General features: G+C 39.7%; 1 protein-coding gene across 1 annotated transcript; it reads right to left on the minus strand.

Annotated features, from left to right (window-relative positions):
* Positions 1 to 2,774: 2,774 nt before the first annotated feature.
* wdr41 (WD repeat domain 41) lies at positions 2,775 to 18,744 on the minus strand. The gene is made up of 15 exons (XM_031317594.2): positions 18,501 to 18,744; positions 18,319 to 18,389; positions 15,282 to 15,397; positions 14,358 to 14,406; positions 14,136 to 14,264; positions 13,954 to 14,016; positions 11,642 to 11,753; positions 11,413 to 11,475; positions 11,207 to 11,311; positions 10,905 to 11,089; positions 10,675 to 10,796; positions 5,019 to 5,104; positions 3,573 to 3,706; positions 3,332 to 3,482; positions 2,775 to 3,281 (listed from the first exon to the last, which is right to left on the minus strand). Exons 2-14 carry the CDS (start codon positions 18,364 to 18,366, stop codon positions 3,342 to 3,344), a joined length of 1,353 nt encoding a protein of 450 aa, XP_031173454.1. The 5' UTR covers positions 18,367 to 18,389; positions 18,501 to 18,744; the 3' UTR covers positions 2,775 to 3,281; positions 3,332 to 3,341.
* Between the last annotated feature and the right edge of the window lie 7,776 nt (positions 18,745 to 26,520).

Consider the following 26,520-nt stretch of genomic DNA (forward strand, 5'->3'; position numbering starts at 1 on the left):
CTCATTTGTCGGAACAGTTATTAACCTATTAACCCACTGGGACTGGGACTAGAATCAGCTTTAATATTTGAGGAATTGAACCAGTATTACCTCTTAGTTAAAGGTGCTCTAAGCGATGTTGGGTGACGTTACTTCTTGTTGACATTGGAAGTATTTTCAAACAAAACGGAGGCTAGCTCGCCCATCCCTCCTCCTCATCCCGTCCCCTCTCCCTCCCTTCCGTGCTTCCTTGCACTAACGACCCAAAATCCTTCTTGTCGGTTATCCGCTGGAACGCTGGAACACTGTTTATGTTTCATGGTGCAGGTTGGTGCAGTTTGTTTTTGTTGCCGTTTGTGGAGCCTGGGCTGTCTACAGAGACCGCATTTTTTACAGTATGTTCAGGGGACAGGCAGCTAGCGGATAGTGAGGAGATGTTTGCTGTATGTGACAAAAAAAGTTGTAGCCTAAAAAAACGCATGACATCGCTTAGAGCACCTTTAATGCATCTGTGTATCTTTCAGAGCACTTTTCTTCCACTTTAACACAGTTTGTGAAACAGTTTTGGAAAGCCCTTTAATATTATTTCATAAAGAAAATTGGACTACAAATCAAAATAGTAATTAGTGGTTAAATCTACAGATATCCATCAACTATCAGAGCTGCTTTGGTGAAATTGTGTAATGTGATTATTATATATTACCAGTTCTAGTCCCAAGACTTTTACTCCAGGAAACGCACATTGCAGTATTAACCAAATGCACAGAGAGCTCTTTACTGGTGCCTTATTCTTTGGTCATCTTTACACAAACAAGTATTTTTTTTGGTTGAAATAGTTCCTCCTCTCCTTTAAAGAAAGAAAAGCCGTACATGTTTTAGATATTTAAAAAAAAGAATAATATGACCTCGGATATGTGCTTTATGGTCCGTTCTACAGTTTTAGGTTCAACTTGGTGAGTCAGTGTTAATAGTTCTCACATTTGATCCTGACGCTGATTCAGGGGAAGTTGGATCGGATGTGAATTCCACTATTGCTTTGTCAATTATTGTTTCAGTTCGCTTTAAAGAGTGAGAACTGGTCACTGGTCATCTACGTTCAATGTATTCATAATGATATGAAGTAATTTTATTGATGGCCAAGGTCTTTAATCAACGCCTTAATCTTGTCATGTCTCAGTGTTTAGATCTGCTATTGTTGCAACACACTGTAAACTACCTAAATGTACCTGCTGTTCTTGTAAATACTCACCCAATATAGCATTGTTGCTTGTTGTTTTTACATAATTTGCTTATGTAACTTCTTTTTGGGCCGTTAAGTGTTGCAGGGGTCATTTCCAAAAAATTTTTTTTTACAGTGACTTGGAATGTGGCCCCACCTCTAAATGTTTAATGACTGCTATCTCTGATCATGAGAAGATATTTTTGAATGAAGATTTCTATTCAACAAAGATAGCGACGCTTTCAATATTTCAGATTTAATATTGACAAGGCCGACAAACATGCCTTTTTCTGTGAGCAGCAGTGACTGGAATGTGGGGATGTCAATTAGGTCGGATGACAGCCAGTCGCTTAACGCCTCGCTTTGAGTCTACTGAGGCAGAACCAGATTGCAGAACGGCTTGTTATGTAATAATAAGCCTTCATCACTTACAGTGATCTCTATTTCCTCCAACTTTCATCTCTGACACTGATGGCCGTGGCTGCGTGCCAATTCTGTGTTGTTTTCTATCATTTATAAACAGAACAATAATTAGAAAGTGACAATGTTATATACAGTACAAATTATTTTTCAAAGAAAAAAAAATATTGGCCATGAGAACTGTAATGTGTGTTTTAAAAGATTATACTGCCCCATGCATAGTAGTGAAAAAAAAGCTTTCCATCAGAGTTACTTAAAATCTCCCATGTTTGTTTGAAAAGTTGAATTTAGTTTGCTCTCTGGATTATAATGTCTTATTTTGATGTTCTCTGTCAAACACAGAAATGTATCGTGAGAGACGATTAAAGCATTCTTTAAATATGAAGTTGTTACATGAATTGACAGCGACAAATTTATTGGAATAGTTTGACACTTTAGCAAACCCATTTCTTTGCGTTCTGGTAACGAGTTAGGCGGGAAGATCAATCAACCAGGAGATGGATAGCATTGCTTAAAATAAAAACTGGAAGCGGAGGAGATCAACTAGCTCTGTACCAAGTTTAAAAAAATCTGCCAGCACCTCCAAAGCTCACTAATTAACATATGTGTTTAACCCGAAGCATGAAAACTACAAATTGGGGGTTTACTGGGGGTATGTGCAGGATGTAAGATAGGGGTCGACCGATACTGGTTTTTCAGGGCCGATACCTTTACTGATTATTAGCAGTTAATGAAACCGATAAACGACATGCATTTCCAATACAAATCTAAATCTTTTAGTCAAAATTAAGATTTTGGAATGTTACAAACTCAACACAAAACTTTGTTTAAATGCTTGAAGCAATTATTGAATAAATTAGAAAGTTTTAACATAACACACAGTAACAGATAGTCAGATGGTGTTGTGGGCGGGACATTAAGTCAGACTCAGTACTAATGTAAGATATCAATTAGTGAGCTTTAGGGGTGATGGTAGCTAGCTGTTAGCCCGTGTTTCCAGGCTTTATTCTAAGCTGAGGACTGCGGTTGCTCAGACAGCAGCAGCCAATAACATACCTGCTCAGCCCTGACAGGGAACGTCCCGTACAAGACACCTGACTTCACATCATCACAACGGGAAAACACTTCAGGCTGGAAATAAAAATGAAGCAAATTGTTTGTTTCTGAGATGAGGTATTTAGTGAGTTTTTTATTTTTTTTATTTAAGCTAAATACTTTCAAGGCAAACAACAATCATTACATTATCATTAAAAGCAAACAACAATCTTTACAGTAAAGTCAAATGATTTGAGACTAGGGATGCACCAATCCACCTTTTTCAGTCCCGATACATACAGATACCTGGGCTTTGGGTATCGGCCTATACCGAGTACTGATCTAATACCAGTGTTTCATTAATAAGCTGTATGTGTCACGGTGTGGAAGTGACACATCATTCTTTTACGTGTTAGGCATCTGGCTTGACTTACACATTGCTTTCCTACCTTTGTTAAACAAAATGAAACAAATAAATACATACATATATATGCATTTACTGAATTGTTATTTATTATTAAAATACTAATAATAAAGAATTGACTTGAATAGATCGGCACCATAGTCATGGATACCCGATCCAGCTTTTTGAGTGAGTATCGGATCAGTGCATCCCTTTTTGAAATCACCGTCACCCGGCAGCTTCACATCTCTGCTTTATTTAAGGCTGCAGGTCAAGGGTTAATGGTCAGAGTCCTCCATTCTCCTCCAGTTTTTGGAAAAGTGCCAGGCTGCGGAGGTGGGACTGCCGTTCTCCGTTCTTCCACAGAATCAGCAGGTGGTCTGTCGAGCAGGTGACCAAACCGTTCTCCCTAAAGCTCACAAACATCTGACACAAGCACAAAAAGGGGGGTGTTAAAGCATTATTGTGATACTGTTTTGAAGTAGAACACACGTTCGGACATCATTGGGATCGTACCTGGACTGCCCCTGAGTGTCCAATCAGATCACCCGTCAACTCCAGCGTCCTGATGTTTGGGACGTCCATGACCTTCTTTGACGGAGGACCGGTCTGTTTGTTTGACCTGCCGAAAGTCCACATTCCAAAGAGCCCTGGTGTGATGGACAGAGAGGAAAGACTCGTATTTAAAATGAAAAAAAAAAAGAATAGATTAGAGAAGAATAGAAAAAAATAGATCATGTGCATGCTGTTCTTGTTACTTATACTGTGGCAATGGGTGGTTACTGATGAACAAAATATTTTTCTAGGAATGGCTAAAAACAGCAATTACATCATTAGAGGAGAAAATCCATCAGAATGTCTGAGGGTGAAACTACTGAACTTAAAGCTGCTCTACTCAACATTTTTTTATACTAACAATGGATCAAATGACAACGTGTAATTTGAATGTATTCCTCAGATGTCAACTTTGTTGTTCAATTTCGATCTAACTCAGCGGCAAGCTTTGGAAATGACTTATGTAAAAATCGTGTTTTCTGGAGAGCTGTAGGAGACAAGTTGTAAACACAACATTAACGTATTGTCACCTTTTCAGTTGATATGTCGCAAACAGTTGCCTATTTACACATCTAGCAGTTACGGAGAAACAATATCATTCATTTGGAGTCATGTTTGTGGCCACCTGATGAACTTAAGTCCAATATTCTCTCTCTTTTAGCTTTGTTTTTGGTCTCTACCAACTCCTGAGGGAAATATCCGTCTCTTTAGCTGCTCAAAGCTAGACTATGTTCACCAGCTTGTCTCATACTGTTTGTCTGCTGTTTGCTGCTGCTTTTTCTCTGAAAAACAGCTGCCTGCTGCTGCTGCAAAACAACACCGAGAGCAGTGAGATGAGTCTGGGCTGGAAAGCTAAACAATGAGTTGAAACCCAAGCAGTGGGGAACTACATAAAGATTTGTCACTGCAATCCTTTCCACATTGGCAAATACACCAGGTTGAAATATACTAAACAGTTTTCTTTAAAAGACCACAGGATATGCAAGTCGTTGATTTTCCTGGATACACTAAACAAGTGATAGACAAATAATTGGCCTTTGGTGATGATTAGCAAGTGATGTAGCCTGAATGTACTCTCCAGAATCACCACAGCTCCACACTGACTGCAAACAGCTAGACCATCAAAGACAGCGCGACCACACAGACACACACTCAACTTTAGACTACCCCACTTAAGCAGAAAACACAGCCTCTCTGAGTGCTGGTACAGTACTTTGATATACACAATACCACATCTGGACTGCATTACTGGCACCTCCAAACATCAACTATACACACACACACACACACACACACACACACACACAAGTTGAGTACAGGCAATTTGCCTCAGTCTTTGAACTTTTCTGATTCATACTTATGTATGTGATCTATCACTGGGAATGGAATCCAGTGTGTATGTGTCACCTGGAGAGGCTGGCTCAGCAGGCAAAGGCAGGTCTTGGATCTCCCACATCCTCACACTGCCATCTTCAGAGCAGGACATCAGCTCGCTGAAACAGAGACAGTGTCACACCAACATTTAGTCTAACGGCAGCTTTAATCACAAGCAGTACCTACTGTGTGTATTCAACACACATGTCTAAGAAGATAATTGACCAGGACACACACAGTCTCTTGCTTTTTTGCAGGACTCCTTATGTTTGTAATGTCTGTGGTGGACCTTCAGGATATCTGGAATAAGCCAATGCTGAGAAATGACATTCAAATTAGTGATTAAAACAGAATCATATATTCAATATTTTTCACAGAAAAAACAGAGGTCCTGGGGACGGTTGAGACGGGCAGATATAAAGGCTTTGTGTGTTTATATTTTTTGTGATCTTGATGTAGTTGAGGAAGAATTTCATTTTGTGTTTCCTTTTCAACATAGTGACCTCAAGAGTCCTTTAAAAAAAAAAATATTAACAAAAAATATGTTGAGTTGGCTTTTTTAATTTTTAATTTATTTTGGTGGGATTTATAGACAACGCATGTTGGCTGAGACTGCGAGCACTGTATCCTTCATAATGGGAAACTTCCATTACATAAATGTAATCTTCTAAAATTGTCTCTTTTTTAATTTATGAAACTGTATGTTATAATTTGCCATATGATCTTTTTGTTAGTTGTTGCCGTCTAGTGTCTTGTAAGCCTAGAAAAGATGAGCACTATTTGGTGCAAGACACCAATATAAACCAATTTAAGCTTTAGTGTGTAACTTTTTTATATTAAAACAGCCATATTATGCTCATTTTCAGGTTCATAATTGTATTTTAAGGTTGTACCAGAATAAGTTTACATGGTTTAATTTTCAAAAAACACCATATTTGTGTTGTACTGCAGTGCTCTCTCTCACTGCTGCAGATCCTCTTTTCAGCTGGTCTCTGTTTTAGCTACAGAGTGAGACCTCTTCTCTTCTCTTCTTCTTCTTCTGTACTATCTTTGATTGCACTGCACATGCCCAGTAGCTCAGATGTAGATCATGTCAGCTAGCTAGCTCCATAGACAGTAAAAGAAAGGCTGTTTCTACAACTTCGGTCAGTTACAAGGCAGGATTAGCTGGGAGACTTCTAAATGAGGGCGCACATGTAAGTAGTTCTTTTGTAGATTATGGTGAACTTGTGTGTGTTGTAGCAGTGCTTTGCTATTGAGAACGAGGTAGCATGCTAGCGTTAGCATGCTAGCGTTAGCATGCTAGCGTTAGCCATAGCGTTAGCATGCTAACGCTACGAGCTAATGGTTGCGGTTAGCCTGCTCGTTTCTCTGGGGTGAGCTGTTCAAAATCGGCACGGCTTGTGACGTCACAAGCCGTGCCGATTTTGAACAGCTCACCCAGAGACTGAAGGCAGGACACATTCAGAAACCGTATCTCACTCTAAACAGCATGGATGGATTTTTTTCAAAGTTTGTATGTGTGTGTGGAAGCACCAGAGACACAAAATAACACCCCAAATCCCAGAAAAAGTGATTTTTTCATAATATGGGCACTTTAATAAACGTCCGTTACATTCAAGCCATTACCAAATGAGTTGCTACAAAGCTAACTAAGACTATCAGCTCCACACAACTCTCTCTGTATTTCTCAGTATGGCTATGTTCAGAAGATTGTGGCGTCCGGTGAAGATATTGTATCATGTGGATGCGCTGACAGTGTTGTTGTCATTACTTAAGAGTTCCTCATGGGGGAGACATAAACTACACACTATAGCTTTAAATCAGTAACTGTTTATCAGGGGTGTGATTCTTCTGGATAATTCCGGAAATCCAGCTTTTCTGACCTGAAAATGAAGCTCTCGTAAATCATGCAAATCCGCTTTTGTTGTCGCAAGGCACGGGTCGGGGGTATTGGTAAACATAATGACCGGTCACTGCTGTCAACGTTTTTTGTGCCTCTGACTCATGTCTTCATATCACTCCGCAAGTGGTCCATTAATTTGTCACGATGTAACTTCATTCAAAGCAGAGCTCCACCAAAGAGCCTGCAATCGTTGCGGAAGGTTATTTGAATAAGAATTTTGGACGTGTGGGGGCGAACTATCTTCTTAGCTGAAGCCGACAATGGGACAATATTTTTATTTTATGTTGGCAATGCAAGCTGAAGCGAAGTAGCAGATGACGCTGAGAAGTTGCAGTGAGGAATATTTTAGGAGCACCATTTTCGGCAGTGCAGAAAGGTAGTGGCCCACACTAACTTAGTGTTGAGCCGGGAAACATGGCTAAAAGAGCTCTACAGCGAAAAGATGTGCTGGGCGAGCCGTCAGTCGGTGGACGCTAACAGAAGCTAGCTGGCGTAAGCTGACAGCTGACCAACGCTACCAAGTGATTGGCGGAGACAGGGAGTACATGTATTTGAAAGAGTCCGGCAGTTGTGGTAGACGAAGGTCCAGTCGGGAGATTGGATGGAGAGTCCACTGAAGTCCACTGTGGTCTGAAGGGCTAATCCTCGCTAGATCACTAGCTAGTCGGGAGGTTGACAGCTAACGTTAGCCAGCTGAAGCTAACAGTCGATCGATGGTGAGTAACGTACGTTACACAGGCTGGCAGCAGCACAGAGTCCAGAGTTGATAAGTGTGGGGGAGAAAGGTGTTGAGAATGACCAACACCTAATCTTAAACTTAGTGTACTTAATTTGCTACGACCCGATCAGAGGTTACTTAAATTGGGACGTTCAGTCAAAATCAAGCATGTCACCTTCCAACGGGATCTCTGTTTGCAGGGTTCAGGCTGGACCCTCCCGGTGATCATGCTGCTCTGGGGGACCGGCTGTACAGTGAGAAGCCGCTGCTGACGGGCGCAGAGCTCTGCTGGAACTCCGACTGCTGTCTGTCCGCGCGGCCGTCTGACGGCATCAGTATTAAATTGAGTTTCATTAGCGGTTAAAAACGTCTCGCGTTAAATAGTAGTCTAATTCGGTACAGTTGGTTTAAACACCTGATGCAAAGTGTAGGCCTATAGGAGGACACATGAAAACCCTGAACAAGCAGCGTCGCTCTGCTCCGTCTTTCTGCTGTGCCCCATTCATGTAGTAGTTTTACACTATGTAGATTAAACTCTGCAATTAATCTGCGGTTCACATGTATGTATGAACTGTGGTGGTCCGTTACACTCTAGGCTATATTCAACATCACTGATTAAGTAGCCTAAGTCAATCCAACAAACAACTGGACTTTAGGGTCAAGTGTTGTTGTATCCGGCCCATGTCCCGGATGTGAAAGCCTCCTTACTGGACTACTGAATATAATAATATTCCATTATATTTTGTATTTTGAATTGTTACCTGCCACCAGAATTTTGTGATTTCCTTGCAATAAATATTGACATTTTTACCATAAATTGGTGCCTAAAAATGTATCAGAATGCAGGAATTGAAGTCATTTACCCTCAGAATTTCCTGGGGGAGGACACCCAAATTTGTTATAAACGTGTGCTCTTTAAAAAGTAGAAAGCATTGTTTGCCAGTTACATTAAATGTTTAAAAATCCGTAAATGTCCGTGGGTGGGGCTGCATGGGCGTGGTAATGTGGGCTGGTGTGGGTGGGTGTGGGTGTGGTAGTAAGGAGAGAGAATAGGAGAAGGAAGTGTGTGTGAGGTGGACCTGGTCACCACAGACCCAAATCTTCTCAGCTGTTGCTACTGTCATATGCTGCACTGTCTCTTCATGTGGCACTATTATTTATATTATAACAAGGTAATGCAATGTGTAATCAAGTGATGACTGATTAACAGTAATGTAAATGCTAAATGCCCTAATACCTACATATCATGTAAGACTCAATTTCGCCATTTCGTCGCACAAAACTCTCCAGAAAGTGCCATTTAATGGTTTATTTTTTTTTTTAAATGAGGGGGGGGGGCTGTCGCAGCGTCATGGGTGCGCCGTATATTTTCCTGCTTTTTTTTCCCTTTGCCAATCACACCTATGTGTTTATGTTAGTTGTTTCCTTTTGTACATAAAAAATGATGATTAATATTGTACAGGGCGTGGCCAGGTTAGCCTAGTTGGTAGAGCAGGAGCACACATATAGAGGTTTATTCCTCGACGCAAAGGTCCAGGGTTCGAGTCCGACCTGTGATGATTTCCTGCATGTCTTCCCCCTCTCTATCCCCTTTCATATCTAGCTGCCCTATCCATTAAAAGGCGGAAATGCCCAAAAATAATCTTTAAAAAAACATAACATTTATTTTTGACAGGTGCTAAAAGTAGTACTAAAAGTACTCAGCTTTTGATTTAGAAGATCATAATAAAAAAAATGTAATAACGGTATGGTGAAGATCTTTAACCACATTTAGTAAGCTTGCTGCATGTGATTGTATTTCACACCACCTTTTTTTTTTTTTTTTTTAAAATCAGAGCCATTAAAGAGCCATTTGAGTCGTTAACAGGAGTTCTGCGCTTCACTGAAGGAATCCAAACATGCTGATATGATCTACACTTGTTGTTTTTAGTTTTTAAGCAAAGAAGGAGGGCAGTGGCGCACTCATGTGGATGAAAAATGGATTACATGCTTGTTGAAATTTTCAGTTTAGACCTGTGGTTCCAAACCCAGGGGTCGGGACTCACACTAAGGGTTGCAAGATAAATCTGAAGGTTTGCCAGATTATTAACTGAAAAAAACATAAACATATGTATAATACACAAAACTATGCTAGTCTTACCTATAATATTTGCTTTTTGCACATTACTGAACCATTTTAAGTGTTTGGGATTCTAATATTATAATCAAATATTCTAATAAAATGAAAAATAAATCGGTTTTAGGTTGAACTGGTCACAGCTGGTAGAGATATGCAACTAAGGACAAGGGGTTGAGATTGTTTTGTTTAAAGGAACACGCCGACTTATTGGGACTTTAGCTTATTCACCGTATCCCCCAGAGTTAGATAAGTCCATACGGTGGCCAGGATAGTTCAGTCGGTAGAGTGGGCGCACATATATTCACATATACTCACATATATTCACATATACTCATGCCTCGACGCAGAAGGTCCAGGGTTCGAGTCCAACCTGGGACGATTTCCTGCTTGTCTTCCCCCTTTCATTGCTTTCCTATCAATAAAGGCGGAAATGCCCAAAAAGTCCATATTATTCCCTTCTCATCTCCAGATTCTGGAGGTAACCGGCTCCATCTAGCCTACTGCTACCAATAAGTGACAAAATAACACCAACATTTTCCTATTTACATGTTGTGATTTGTATAGTCACAGCGTGTACAAATAACAAGGTCACATGAGACACAGCCATCTTCTAACCGTATACAAACTGGGAACTATATTCTCAGAAGGCGAAGCACTGCTACTTCTGCTACTTGGGCGGAGTGATTTGTTCGCAGCACCTGAGAAGCCTTTGGTGCTTTTCAGGTGTTGCGCTAATCACGTAATAAACACGTATTTGTTCTGTAAAGTACTTGTAGAGACAGACAATAAAATCTGTGAGTCGGGCAGCAAGACGCTCCGCCTCTGAGGCGCTCCCGGTGTGGTATGGTGCGTGGCGGAAGACAGAACAAAAGCGGAACACAGCCGGAACGTAGCAGAGACGCGCCCAGTGGAAAATGCCCGTAGGAGACAGGAACTGATATCATACCTGTCAGATAACAGCATGGTGTGTAAGACATTAGAGTCATGGGCCACCTTCCTGTAGGCCACCACAGTCTTGGTCAGAATGCTGTACACATACAGACCGCTGCCCACAGCTGCGAGGATGTGCTACAAAGCACACACAAAAAAAAAAAGTGTTGTTACGATAACAAAACAACATACTAACAATTTTAAATGATACCCAATAGGTGCATCCACTCATGCTGTCTTCCTCACCGTTCCATTGGTGGTCAGATGCTGAATTGACATCTCACTGGGTTTGGGAGCAGCCAAGCGTATTTCGGCCTGGGTGCAAGCTTGTGACTCCTCCCACAGGATGTGCTCATAGGCCAGGATGTTCCAATCAATCGCATCCCATAAGATCAACTCGCCCGCATGGGAACCGCTGGCAAAGAGCCCGTCTGAGGAAGACACAGAGGTAAAGTCATATAAACCAATGCAATTTCTCAATATCTCAAAAACTGAATGAAACCAATTTTTTTTTTCAAAGGTGAGTCAGCGTTTCCTGACAGACTGACCATTGACGTTGATGAGAGCTCGAATCCTGTCCTGGTGGTCGGACAGACAGCGGATCTCAGCCACTGACAGGGAGGAATCAGTAGAGTATGTCAGCCTGTAGATCACTGCAAATACGGAAATATAATGGTCAACATTCTTTAGAGCCATTTAGTTTGTATCTATTTGCACATAATGGACATTCTTGTCATCAAAACCCCTCTCATACCAATCTCTTTATCCATAGCAGCTGCTATGCAGTTCTTGGGCAGCTCTATCAAAGCAGTTATTCCTAAAATCCAAAATTCCAAAACACAATGACAACATTAATCAGATTGTGTGCAAAAAGCAGTGTCAGGGGTGAGCATAGTCGGTGCAACAATCAACATGAGAGGTTTATTATGACAGATATTTTATTATTATTATTTATATATTATTTATCTTTTGTTTCTCCTCACCAGTGTCGCTGTGGTTCTGTCTGTGACACTGCAGCTGAAAGTCTTTGTTCCACACACACAGTTCTTCCCCGCCGGAGACCCACACACACAGCCGCTCCAGCACCAGCAAACACTGAGAGAGACACAAAGACGTATCAGCTCATGAGATACATGTGCTGTGTAATCTCTCACACACACACACACTTATAGAATATAGAATAACCTTTAGAGTTAAACATGTAATTACTATGTTATGTATCTTGCCAATCAAAACTTAATTTCCCAAAGTTGGATGACTGGAATATCCACACAAAAAAGTAATGTGAAGGACTAAGACGTCCTGTATATGCTCTATATTGGTATGTATAGTATGGAGCATTTCTGCAGATATAACTGTTGTTAAACTTTCAGTTTGTTTTTTTAAGATAAAAAATATTTGCTTGCATGATGCATTTCAGACATGTTCTTGTAAGGGAATAATGGTTTACACAGAAACCAGGTGTAACATGAAACACTGACCTGCACAAAGCCGATCTAGGAAAATTGGATTGTGTACTCAAAATTACATAAACAGCAGTTTCTCAAGTTGTTGGCTTAAAAGAGTTGAAATCTTATACTTAGCATATGACTATGCGCTGTTTTGTGTGCATAACTTAAGCAGAGTGGAAAACAGCCAACCGAGACGATGCCAGTCAGGTTTTGTCATCTATTGTTCATACGGCCACTTTTTTTTTTACAAGCACTATAGTTTTTATACAAGCATTATGCAAAGTCGATAACATAAATGCTTAAAATAAGTTATTCTACATATTCTAAAAACCATAGCTGTCATGAAAACTGATTTCCTTTACTTAACCAGTGCCAATTGGTAGTTCTATGCACAGGGGGAGTGATATGAATGGACCACTTTTTCAAACATGGAAGATGTAACATCGCTGGCTTCATCTAGCTGTTAAAGCGATGTTTGTCATTCAGACATAGGTGACTTTTACGGCTTTATCCAGACATGACGAGACCATTAGGGAAGGTGGAAAGTAATGATCTTAGGGCGCTTTCACACCTATAGTTCGGTAGACTCGGTGCGATTCGGGGGTGAAGTTGCAACATTGTTGCATTTTTCATTTGGTTCGGTTTGCTTTCACACTGCATTTTGTCAAACGCACCAAACACTGTAAACACACGTCATGCGATCGAAACGGTCGCTTGTTTATTGGACAGAATATCCAAAACTCCCCCGACACTACGGTCTTAAAATGAATGGAGCAACACCAAATTTATAACGTCTTGGGTTTTCTGGTTCTGCTTTACTGTTTCTAATATTTTAGAAGAAGGCAAACAATGCGAACAGCTGACAGACAGCGAGTGAAGGAGAGAGAGAGAGAGAGATGATGATGATGATGTGTTGTAACACAGACGACCATCGATGTGTGCTTAAAACAGCTTATGGATCTGAAAGTTATCATCCCTTAAATCATATATATGTCCGTAAATTGTGTGCAAGGTTTAAATTGCAGGCTAGTAAGTGCTCTGTTTTTTGGTTCACTTCCTGTATTTGGGTCGGATCGCATTCTCACCTGAAGTGAACCGAACTCTGGTTCAACTCTAGTCTCAAGTTCACTTGAAAGCGTACCGAGACCCCAGCGGACCAGAGGTCGTTTGTTTGATCCGCACCAGAGTTCGGATGAGCTTTCACACCGCCCCAAACGAACCGGACTATCCGACCAAACGAGGTAGGAGTGAAAGCAACCTTAGTTATCTCACAAAACTAATATATATTAGCAGTGCAACTAACCATTATTTTCATTATTGATTAATCTGGCAATCATTTTTTTCCATTAATCACTTGGTCTATGAAATGTCAATCACAACTTTGAAGAGACCAAAGTAGCATCTTCAGATGTCTTGTTTTGTCTGACCAAAAGTCCAAAATCAAAAAAGGAATTTGGTTCCTATTACATATGACCAAGAGAAGCAGCAACTCATAACATTTGAGAAGCTGTAACCTGCAAATGTGTAGCATTTTTCACTTTTTTTTGCCTGAAAAAATGGAAAACGGAAACGATTAATTGGTCGTTATAATAGTAGTTGATTATTTTTCTGACGATGTTCGTGTGTTACCTCGTGCTGCTGTAGCTTTTATATCAATCTGACAGCATTCAATTCAGACTTGTGTTGTGCTGGAAGCCTTATGTAAACGTTATTAGGTCCGACCTAGTAATATTGGCATTGTGACTTTGACGTAAAAGTGACTTATTCAGACATGAGACCCACATGCAAATTACCATTACATTTATGTAACAAGGTAAATGTCCAAAAGAGGGCTTATCAATTACCTTTACAGAAGACTGAAGATCTGAAATGGTCTGAACCCTGTTGCCTGTATCAGGATCCCACAGCTGACAAATCAGTTTAAGGGAAATCCAGTTTGAATTACAAACACAACGATAACATAGGAATGATTTTAGCGTGTGTTTGAATGTAGGCGTCTTTGCTGTGTAGTTTGATATGAGGATACACTGAGACTTCGGTCTGAGGAGGCTGTGATGAGCGAGGTGTGCGATGTGAGTCCATTATTACAGGTGAAGGTGGTTATGGCTGTTATTTGCTGGGAATGGCCCCTCAGCTCCTGCAGCCTCTCCCCGGTCTAACAGTCAGAAGGGGGAAAAAAAGCAATTAGTGCCACTGTGTTGTGTGCAATTTTACAATGCACTGAAATGACCAACTTGCAGCATATTACCTCAACATTCCACACTAAAACAAGGCCATCATCGCCTGCTGACGCACATCTGGAAAACATAAGTGAAAAGGTACGAGTTGTTTTTTGCAAGTAGACTCATACGTGACAAAAATACTTCAATGCACTTGGCAGGCCTCATCTTAGACGTAGTCAAACACACCAAGTTAATCTCTATCTGTGGGAGGAATCATTTCCCGTAGGTCCATCACCACCTGAGAAATCTTTTTAAAAAAAAACATCTGTCCAGGGGGCTTTCCACCTTCACTTGCTCTCTGACCCTGAACCATCCACATTCCCTGTTCCCAAAATCAACAGACAGGATGACCGGATAAAAAAAAAAAGAGATAAAGTGAGAAGAGAGGAACTGTCAAGGATATATTTTCAGACTTCAAAAGCAATCTGGAGAGAATTTTCTGGCCTTTGCCCCTGACTGTGGACCTGTGTGCGGAGAGGACGAGACCCAGAGGAGGAGGTTATTACTTGAGGAGACCAGGCGTGAAGCAAACACACACACACACACACACACACACACACACACACACACACACACACACACACACACACTTAGTTCTGTTATAAATCCCAATGTGAACACTTATGCAGACCCACTCTACCATGCCAGTGTGCAGCATGCTTCCACAAAGCAGCGCAGAGTGGAGAGCAGGTGCAAAACCTTTATATGTGTGTGTGTGTGTGTGTGTGTGTGTGTGTGCACAGCATTAAAGGGCTTTGGTTATACTGTACTGTGCACACACACAATCACATAGTGGTGATGATTGGGCTCTTGTCATGCTCTGTAAGTTTTCTGTAGGTGAGGATCTACTGTCAATCACACAGGGATGGAGGCCAGCCAAGGGTAGAGAGGAGAGAGGTTAGAAAGAGAGAGGGAAAAAAGGGGAGGAGGGGGGGTTGTGGTCTGCTTACCTGAAGTCATCAATCTGCACCAGAAATCGAACAATGTCAAAATGTCCTTTCAGCACCTGCAGCTCAGTGAAGCAGTTTTTGGGCTGTTCCTCTCCGATGCACAACACGGAGTTTTTCTGCAGACATAAGAGGGAAAGTAGTGAGACAAACAGGCTGAGGTGCAGAGGTAGACAGTGGACTCTGGCTGAAAGAGTGTAGAGCAGGGACAGATAGTGGTGGAAAGTACATTTGCTCAAGTATTATACTTACTACAATTTTAAGGGCTTTGTAGTTTAATTATTTCCATTTCCTGCTACTTTATACTTCTGCTCCACTACATGTCAGAGGGAAATATTGAACGTTTTACTGCACTACACTTATACGACAGCTATGATTACTTTTCAGATTAAGATATACCTTTAAACAATATGATACACTTATTATATTCAGTGCATTGTTAAAGATGAAAGCTGTGGTTCCCAGCCTTTTTGGTTTGTGAGTTGTTAACACTTTCCCCCTCTAAACTTCTTAGATGATTTTATTTTCAAAGCCAAAAGGGGTCACATGATCCAATATTTAACAAAGAAACAAGGATTCTGCTAAATAAATAGCAATGTGTGTGGCAGAACTTTGTTTTTTTATTCTTTCCAACGTGATTAACAATCTCATGACTCCTCAGATTTATCTTGTGACCTTTTAAAAGGTTGAGAACCACTGGACTAAACAGCTTAACTGTATATAAAGTGCAAAAGAACAGAATAGTTCACTAACACACAAGAACAAAATACATATATAAAAATAATGACAGGAAAGAATTAGACATAATCAGAAAATATTTAGACATCATGATTTAAATATGAGGACCATTGTTTTCCAAAGCGAGCTCCTGATAACATGTACTTTGGCATGTAAGAACGAGTACATGCAGGGTTCAAAATTAACTTTTTTGTCCACCAGCCAAACGTAGGGATGTTACGATTACCAGTGTAACAGTAAACCACGATAAAAATGTTGACGATAACAATTACTGTTTTCATTTAAAATATCATTATTATCACGGTGGATTACCACGGTGTGGAAACCGTGTGTTTAATCCTTCCCATTTTCATCTGAGTCTCCTGAAGTTGCTGCGCAGGCGCACTGCGTAGCCTACAACGTGCGTTTCTTGAAGTTGGAATCATGGCGGAAGGAAGAGATGACACCTTTGATGTTAAAAGTTGCCCTTTTGATGAGATTGTGCCTATTTTTTTGTAATATAATAAACACTGTTACACTTCCTGAAACAATTTCAGCTTGTGTAGGCCTATCAGTGCTTTCTGAACATATTGAACACACTTTTAAAAATACCGCGATAATACTGAAAACCGTGATAATTTTGGTCACTATAACCATGAGGTTAACTTTTCATACCGTTAAATCCCTAGCCAAATGGCTAGTGAATGTTCAAATTTAACCAGCTACTCAATAGATTGCCACTGTTTTTTGGTTGGCAAGTGAAGCAAATCTACCGGCCACACACATTTTACCAGCATTTGGCTGGTGGGTGGTGCTAATTTTGAACCCTGAGTACATATATTGTTTTGTTTTGTAAAAAAGAAGATGAGATGGTCAACTTGTCTGGTATTATAAGAACAAATTAGAGAATTAAATTTGAAGATGTTGCTGAAAGATGATGGGAGAGAGAAATATATTTATATATAAACATACATATCTGATAAATATTGATGTGAAAAATGTTGTTTTCTGACCAGGGGAACAGAGGCCTCTTTAGAATTTGACAAAGTTGAAACGGCGGTGGAAGCAGTATTCAGACATCTCACATAAGGCTGAACGATTAATCGTTTTCAAATCCAAATCGCGATTTGAAAGAATGCGATTAGCTAATCGTGAATGTGCAATATTTAGTTGAATGTTTGGTGTAACACTGGGTTTAACATTATTTATTCCTGTTTTTATTATTATTATATGTACTGTTTTTTATAAGATAAATGCTGGAATAATGTTACAAATCACTTGGAACGCTGGTGATATCACGCTGGAAATTCATATCCATGTTCCTCGCATAAAGATCAAAATCAAAAGAACTTTATGTTTCCCGTGAGGGAACTTCATTGATATAGAGCAGTTTTGATGGTGTATCATTTTATAATGTTCCATGACATGTTTTATCTGTTACACAGACAATAATGAACTTTAGTTAAACTTTAAAAAATAATATTCGCAAATCGTATCTGGCAGAAGAATTGATTTTGTTTTTAGTAAAAGTATCCATACCACAATTTAAAATACTCTGTTACAAGTAGAAGTCCTGCTTTCCAAATCTTACTTCAGTAAAAGTCACAAGTATTATCAGCAAAGTGTATTCTAAGTATCAAAATAAAATAACTCACTATGCAACAATGTAAGCACCAAGAGTCTGGGTCTGCCGAGGTTTCTTCCTAAAAGGGAGTTTTTCCTCGCCACTGTCGCAATAGCCACTGCTAATGCTTGCTCTTGGGGGAACTATTGGAATTGTTGGGGCTTTATAGAGTGTGGTCTAGACCTACTCTATCTGTAAAGTGTCTCGAGATAACTCTTGTTATGATTTGATACTATAAATAAAATTGAATTGAATTATAATGTTGTAGCCAGCTGCAGTAGAGCTAATTTTACTAATTGTTTACTGCTAGATGGTTTGATTAACTACTGTTAAACAATATATCGTATTATACTTATATGTTTTTAAAATCTCCATCTGCAAATTAACTGCACCTGTCTTATTTCCCTAGAATGCGGTGAAGTTGAATCATGAAATAACATAAAAATGTAAATACTCAAGTAAAGTAGCGTTACAAGTACCTCAAGTATAAGTACATGCGTAAATGTACTTAGTTACTTTCCACCAATGGTCGACAGTCTTACAAAGAGATGTATTTGCCTAAAGCATATTACCATAAATACAATATGGATATACCATGGAATAATATAGAGATGATCAAAAAGACAAGCTGATTAACAGCTAACGTTAGCCTTAAATATTAGCTTTACTGAGGTAACGTTAGCTAGCGTTACATCTTACCTCCGCTGAACCCTGAGCTTCTCGACCACCAAGAAACCACCGAAGCATCGTGTTTTATCGGTTAACGTCAGCTGAAGGAAACAGAAAGAAGCCGGTGTACATATTTATCTGAATATGAGTCAAAACAAATCTGGACGTGTAACTAAAAGCACAGCAAACAAGCTAACGTTACATTATCTCACCACTCATTAGCGTAAACAGAGAAACCCGAGACGCTTCCGCTTGATCAATTATCGTCCTTTTTTATCGCCCTTTCGAGAGGATTTTGAGATGTAACACGCTTCGTTTTGTTGAGCGGATAATTTCACCAAAATCTAGCGTTAATACAGTTAAGTATGTAAGCTAGCTGCATGTTATTCCTATGTCACGACAACAACAAACCATTCATGTGACTCAAACTACGGAAGCCCTGGTTGGACAAAATTAATTCAGTCCAAAAAATATTGGGAAGTGAGTATAACAGCTGCTGTATTAAAGCAATGATACAGTCATTGGTTTAACAGCTGTTGTCATTTTATTTTAAAGTTGTTCCTGTGCATTTTTATAAAGCTCAAAGGCATTTACTTGTGTTGTATTTTATTCATTTATCAAGTTTTTCCTCCAGACAGATATAAAAATAGGTACTCTGTTTTGAATAGTATATAGTTTTTCAACAAATAAATGGTCAAATTACCTCCTCTAAAAGTATTGAAAATACATCTAGCCTACTGTATATAGGTACTATCACTGTACAAAAAAGTGTTCAAACGAAGGTAATCAAAAAACGGTACATCACTGAGAACATCAGCGAAACATTCATTGAGCTCTTCTCCTCCACACCTGCCCTTTCTGGGGTCTCAGTCACTGAGCTTGTAGACAATTTTAATTGTAAAATTGCAAATGTTATTGATTCCATTGCTCCCATTAAGGTAAAAACTGTCTCTGATAAGAAAAGATCTCCATGGAGAAATGCCACACTTGTAAGATCCGAAAAAAGAGAGTGTCGAAAAGCTGAACGCAGGTGGCGAAAAACTACTCTGCAGGTTCATTATGACATATATAAAGAGAGACTTTGCATTTATAATTTGGAACTGAGGAATGCAAGGCGGTCCTTCTTTTCTGAGATTATTGCCAGAAACAATAATAATTCACGTACTTTGTTTGCTACTGTTGATAGATTAACAAACCCTCCGGTGCCAGTAGCATCTGAATTTTTATCCACCAAGGCCTGTAATGAATTTGCCATCTTCTTCACAGATAAAATTCAGAAAATTAGACAAATAGCTAGTGCCTCCAGATCAGGCACAGGACCTGTGTTGTCACAGTGTCCAGGAAAAACAGGTCCCAATATAACACAATTTCATAAGATTAGCCACAACAACCTGGAAGACATTATGAAACAACTAAAACCTCTTCCTGTTGTCTTGATGTTCTACCAACAGACGTTTTCAAATGTGTTTTCAGTTGTTTGGATTCAGATGTTCTACAGATTGTAAACATGTCTCTTCTTTCTGGTATCTTCCCACAGGCCCTAAAAACTGCAGTCATCAAGCCACTCTTAAAAAAGAACAATCTAGACACATCACTAATGAGCAACTATAGGCCAATATCAAACCTTCCATTTTTAAGTAAAATCATTGAAAAAGCGGTTTTTCAACAACTCACCTTTTTCTTGTCGGTAAACAACAGTTTTGATGCCTTCCAGTCTGGTTTTCGACCACACCACAGCACTGAGACAGCTCTTGTTAAAGTCTTTAATGACATCCACTTAAACACAGATAGTGGCAAAACCTCAGTCTTGGTGTTGCTTGATCTCAGTGCTGCATTCGACACAGTTGACCATAACATATTACTAGAACGATTGAAAAACTGGGTTGGCCTTTCTGGCTCCCTACCTAAAGAATAGAGACTACTTTGTGTCTATAGGCAATTATGTATCTGAATATACAAACTTGACGTGTGGTGTTCCCCAAGGCTCGGTTCTGGGACCTCTTCTGTTCAACGTCTACCTGCTTCCTCTAGCTCGTATTATGGTAAACAATAAAATAAGTCACCATACCTATGCCGACGATACACAACTTGATATAACTTTAACAGCAGGAGACTATAGCCCAATACCGAAATTAACGAGGTGCATTGAACAAATCAACAACTGGATGTGCCAACATTTTCTTAAATTAAATGAAGGAAAAACTGAGTTTTTGGAGCAAAGGACGAACGATTAAAGGTCAGCACTCAGCTTCAAGCAGCAATGTTGAAAACAACAGACAAAGCAAAAAATCTAGGTGTAGTCATGGACCCAGACCTGAATTTCAACGGCCACATTAAGACAATAACAAAATCAGCCTATTACCATCTTAAGAATATATCAAGGATTAGAGGACTTATGTCTCAACAGGACTTAGAAAAACTTGTCCATGCTTTTATTTTTAGTAGACTTGACTATTGTAATAATGTCCTTACAGGTCTCCCTAAAAAATCAATTAGACAGCTGCAGCTGATTCAAAATGCTGCTGCCCGAGTTCTAACTAAGACCAAGAAAGTGGATCACATTGCTCCAGTTCTCAAGTCTTTACATTGGTTTCCTGTGCCTCAAAGAATAGACTTCAAAATACTTCTGCTGGTATATAAATCCCTAAAAGGCTTAGGGCCAAAATATATTTCTGATCTGTTATTGCACTATGAACCACCCAGACCTCTCAGGTCTGGGACAGGTCTACTTGTTGTCCCCAGAGTCAGAACTGAACAGCGTTTAGTTTTTATGCTCCATATATTTGGAACAAACTTCCAGAAAGCTGCAGGTCAGCCACGACTCTCAGCTCTTTTAAATTAAGGCTAAAGACCTTTCTTTTTGATGATGCCTATTCTTAATTTTTATATTTAACTGTTAATTTTATTTTTTTTTATTTTATTTCATATTAATTTTATACTGAACTGTGAATTTTATTCTTGTATTTTATCTTGTCTTATATTAGTATTCGTCAATATTTCACTTTATTTTTCATTTCCTATCTTGCTCTTTGCTTTTTAATGTGTATTTTTTTTATGTAAAGCACTTTGAGTTGCCCTGTGCTGAAATGTGCTATATAAATAAAGTTGCCTTGCTTTGCCTTACTGCTTCACCCTCATTGAAAAATCAAAATGTAAACCCTACAAGTTTTCCCTGGACACATATTTGGTCTTCTGCTTTATCAGTATAATAAGGCAAAACCCAAATTATAATAATGATTTATTTAAGTACAAGTTACATTAAAAGTTAAAAGTTTTGTATGAACAGATGTAAGCATTTACAAGTATTTTGTCAAACAGCTGTGCAAGAAATAATAATTTGAAAAGTAAAAAAATAAATAAATAACCTGACAAATTGAAATTACATTTGGTTTCGGTGATTATGTTATCGGTCATTGTGTGTCAAACTAAACCTACTAAACTCAGTTCGATTTCAATTATAATACTAAGAGGAGAGAACAAGCAAATGTATTGGAATTTAGCCTGAAGTTGGGGGTGGAAACACCCTAGGCCTATTAGTACAAAAAGTATCTCACATTATTACAACACACCCAAACGTCTATTATCTGTCTTTATATGCACTGAAGGTTTCAGGTTTCCACATCACGTGTGTAAGTTGCATATTGATTGGACCACGATTGGCTTCCAAACTAGTTAAAATCCTGCTTGGATGTACACAGATTTAAGGTAAGCGCAAACACAAAAGTATTCTAGTGTCAAACTCTGCACATACATCATTCTGCACAGAGCAACTCAAACATCCAACAAACAAGAATAAAACATTTTGAGTGGCATTCTCCTTTTTACTACTAGATGGCAGTGTGTAACAATCCCATGAGATCAGAGTAAGGTTCAAACCTCCCTTAGCTAGGAAAAAACAAGTAGGCCTATTTTTACCAAATGTTTCCCTTTGCGTTTTCTAAGTTGTATGTATCATTCCTAAAAGACTAAATCAACTTATTTGATTGTTTCTCTTGTATGAGTTAAACACTCTACAGTTTGTCTTACTTCCCCTTATTTCTCTCTGCCACCCCATGACTTCTGCATTGATGTTGATCTGCTCTCCCTCTATAGCTTCCTCCTCCATTCTCCTTCTCCTTTTGGTGTCTCCCCTGTTAACACACAGATACACACACAGTCACACATCACCCTAGCTGTGTCTACTCCTGCTCCCCGATTGAGACGACACGCAGTGTAGGGCTTGTGACCTTCATGGTGGCTCAGATCTGCGGCTGGCACTGATTTCTGATTTAGTGTCGATCCGCCGCGCTTGTCAGGGGCTGCGAGGTGCTTTCCATGCGGTAATAGAAAAGCTCAAGGGCAGCTAGAGAAAGGAGGAGGGCTAGGGAGCGGGATTGGTTGAGATGGAGTGAATGGGTTTTAGATTTGGGGATGGGTGACGCTCTGTTTGTTTAACTATCTGTCAGATATCTGGATGAATAGGTCAAATATGTAGAGAAGTGTTTCCAGTCAGTATATAATGAATGCAAAGCATGTGAAAGAATGTGATCCAAGTACAAGACTTACAGCCATGCTAGCAGCTCTGTGAGGCTGTACTTAGGCACAGTGGTGCTTTGAGCTAAATGCTAATGTCAGCAGGATCAGAAAAAGATGGCAAACATCCTGACATTAAGCATGTTTACCATGTTCACCATCTTAGTTTAACGTCTTAGTAATACTTACTACCTAGCACTAAACACAAAGTACAGCTGAGGCTGATGGGTATGCCACTAGTTTAGCAGGTATTTGGTCATAAATCAAAGTATTGGACCTGATGATAGCGTTAGATGAAAAGTCAGAGAATCAATTCAATTCAATTCAATTCAATTTTATTTATAGTATCAAATCATAACAAGAGTTATCTCGAGACACTTTACAGATAGAGTAGGTCTAGACCACACTATAATTTACAAAGACCCAACAATTCCAGTAATTCCCCCAAGAGCGAGCATTAGCAGTGGCTAATGCGACAGTGGCGAGGAAAAACTCCCTTTTAGGAAGAAACCTCGGACAGACCCAGACTCTTGGTAGGCGGTGTCTAACGGTGCCGGTTGGGGATGTGCTGAACAGTGGCAATAGTAGTCACAAAGATAATGGAACAGTGACTACAAATGGTAGTCGTAGTAGTTCATGTCATAACAGAGCACTGAAGGGCGTTACAGGATGTAACGTGGCACAGCACAGCATGGGTGGACGTAGCAGGACGCAGACACTTGGCAGGACGCAGCCGGACACTGCAGGGCATTGCAGAGCGTTGGACCACAGTGACAGCTCCAACCAAGATCGTGGTGCCACCCTAATACAAGGGAATATTCTGGGCAGGAAAAGACACATAAGGACTCCGGGGAGTAAACTCCCCAGAGCTAGGTTAGTAACAAGCATTTCTGGGGCAAGGATGCACACAAATGGAAACAAATGGAAAGAGAGAGGAGAGAGCAGCTCAGTGTGTCAAAGGAAGGAAGGAACTCTCCCCGTAGTCTAGAACTATAATAGCATAACTAAGAGAGACAGGTTAAGGTTAGGAGCCTGGTCGGGCTAGAACTCTCCCCAACTGCCTCCCTCTACTCTACTCTATTCACTCCCTAACTATAAGCTTTATCAAAGAGGAGTGTTTTCAGTTTATTCTTAAATATGGTGATGGTGTCTGCCCCCCGAACCAAGACTGGGAGCTGGTTCCACAGGAGAGGAGCTTGATAGCTGAAGGCTCTGGCTCCCATCCTACTTTTAGAGACTCTAGGAACCACGAGAAGCTCTGAATTCTGGGAGCGTAGTGCTCTAGTGGGACAATAAGATACTAAGAGCTCTTCAAGATATGAAGGTGCTTGACCGTTTAGAGCTTTGTAGGTCAGGAGAAGGATTTTAAATTCAATCCTGGATTTTACAGGAAGCCAATGCAGAGAAACTAATAAAGGAGAAATATGATCTCTTTTCTTAGTTCTTGTCAGAACACGTGCTGCAGCATTCTGGATCAGCTGGAGAGTCCTAAGGGACTTGAGCATCCTGATAGTAAGGAATTACAGTAGTCCAGCCTAGAAGTAACGAATGCATGGACTAGTTTTTCAAGCATCGTTTTGCGACAGGATATTCCTAATTTTGGCAATGTTACGAAGATGAAAAAAGGCTGTTCTTGAGGTTTGTTTTAGATGGGTGTTGAAGGATAAATCCTGATCAAAAATAACTCCTAGATTTCTAACAGTAATGCTGGAGGCCAGGGCAAAGCCATCCAGAGTAGCTATATCTTTAGATAATGAAGTTCTGAGGTGTTTGGAGCCCAACGCAATCACTTCAGTTTTGTTTGAGTTTAACATCAGAAAATTGTAGGTCATCCAAGTTTTTATATCTTTAATGCACACTTGAAGTTTAGCTAACTGACTTCGTCTGGCTTGATTGACAAGTATAATTGGGTGTCATCTGCATAGCAGTGAAAGTTAATTAAATGTTTCCTAATAATATTGCCTAGAGGAAGCATATATAAGGAGAATAGAATTGGTCCAAGCACTGAGCCTTGAGGAACGCCATGGCTAACTTTAGAGTACTTGGAGGATTTATCGTTAATATTAACAAATTGAGATCGATCAGAGAAATAGGACTTAAACCAGCTTAGTGCGATTCCTTTAATGCCAACTAAATGTTCTAGTCTTTGTAAAAGGATGGTATGGTCAATAGTGTCGAATGCAGCACTAAGATCTAATAAGACAAGTATGGAGACAAGTTCTTTGTCAGCAGCAATTGGAAGGTCGTTAGTAATTTTCACCAGTGCCGTCTCTGTGCTACGATGCTTTCTAAATCCTGACTGAAAGTCCTCAAATAGACTATTCCTATGTAAAAAGTCACATAACTGATTAGCGACTACTTTCTCAAGGATCTTGGAGAGAAAGGGAAGGTTAGATATAGGTCTATAGTTGGCTAAGACCTCAGGATCGAGGGTGGGTTTTTTCAGAAGAGGTTTTATCACAGCTACTTTAAATGACTGCGGTACATAACCTGTTAATAAAGACATATTGATCATATCTAGTAATGAAGTGTTAACCACGGGTAACGTTTCTTTAAGTAGCCTCGTTGGGATGGGGTCTAAGAGACAGGTAGATGGCTTAGCTGAAGAGACCTTTAGCATTAATTGTTGAAGGTCTATAGAAAAAAAGCAGTCTAAGTATATGTCAGGTCCTGTCGTTCTTTCTAGCACTCCTGCATTCAAAGGTGAACCGTTAGAAGTTGAGGGCAAAAGGTGATGAATTCCATCCCTAATTGTTATAATTTTATCATTAAAGAAACTCATGAAGTCATCACTACTAAGAGCTATAGGAATAGATGGCTCAATAGAGCTGTGGCTATCTGTCAGCCTGGCTACAGTGCTGAAAAGAAACCTTGGGTTGTTCTTATTTTCTTCTATTAGTGTTGAGTAATAGTCTGATCTGGCATTTCTGAGCGCCCTCCTATAATTTTTCAGACTGTCTTGCCAATCTAAACGAGATTCTTCCAATTTGGTGGAACGCCATTTACTTTCAAGTTTTCGTGAGATTTGTTTTAATTTGCGAGTTTGGGAGTTATACCAAGGTGCTAGTTTCCTTTGCTTCATCGTCTTCTTTTTGATAGAAGCAACAGAGTCTAAAGTCGTCCGTAGGCAGGCCGTAGCACCGTCTACAAAATTATCAATTTGGGAGGGACTAAAGTTAACATAAAGGTCCTCTGTTATATTAAAGCACGGCATTCAGTTAAATGCTGTTGGAATATCTTCCTTAAATTTAGCTAGCTATAGCACTGTCAGATAGGCATCTAGTGTAGAAGCTTTTATTTAATTTCATATAGTCGGGTAGTAAGAATTCCAAAGTTATTAAAAAATAGCCTGATAATAAAGAATTCTGTAGAAATACTATTAAATCTTCAATTTTGATGAAGAATCAAAGTTACTACAATTCATCCTAAGGGGGACATGAATGTATGTACCAAATTTCATGGCAATCCATTCAATAGCCAAAAAATGTGAACCTCATGGTGGCGCTAGAGGAAAGGTCAGGGGATCATTGAAGTCATTAGGATTCATCATATGGACACAATGAATGTCTGTACAAAATCCCATGGCAATTCATGTGATAGTTGTTGAGATATTTCAGTCTGGACCCAAGTGGTGGACCAATCAATCAACAAACAGACAGTGTCATCACACTCAAAACCACAAAAAGGGAACCTCATGGTGGCTCTAGAGGAAAAGTCAGA

Source organism: Sander lucioperca, chromosome 14, assembly GCF_008315115.2.
Source record: "Sander lucioperca isolate FBNREF2018 chromosome 14, SLUC_FBN_1.2, whole genome shotgun sequence".
NCBI lineage: Eukaryota > Metazoa > Chordata > Actinopteri > Perciformes > Percidae > Sander > Sander lucioperca.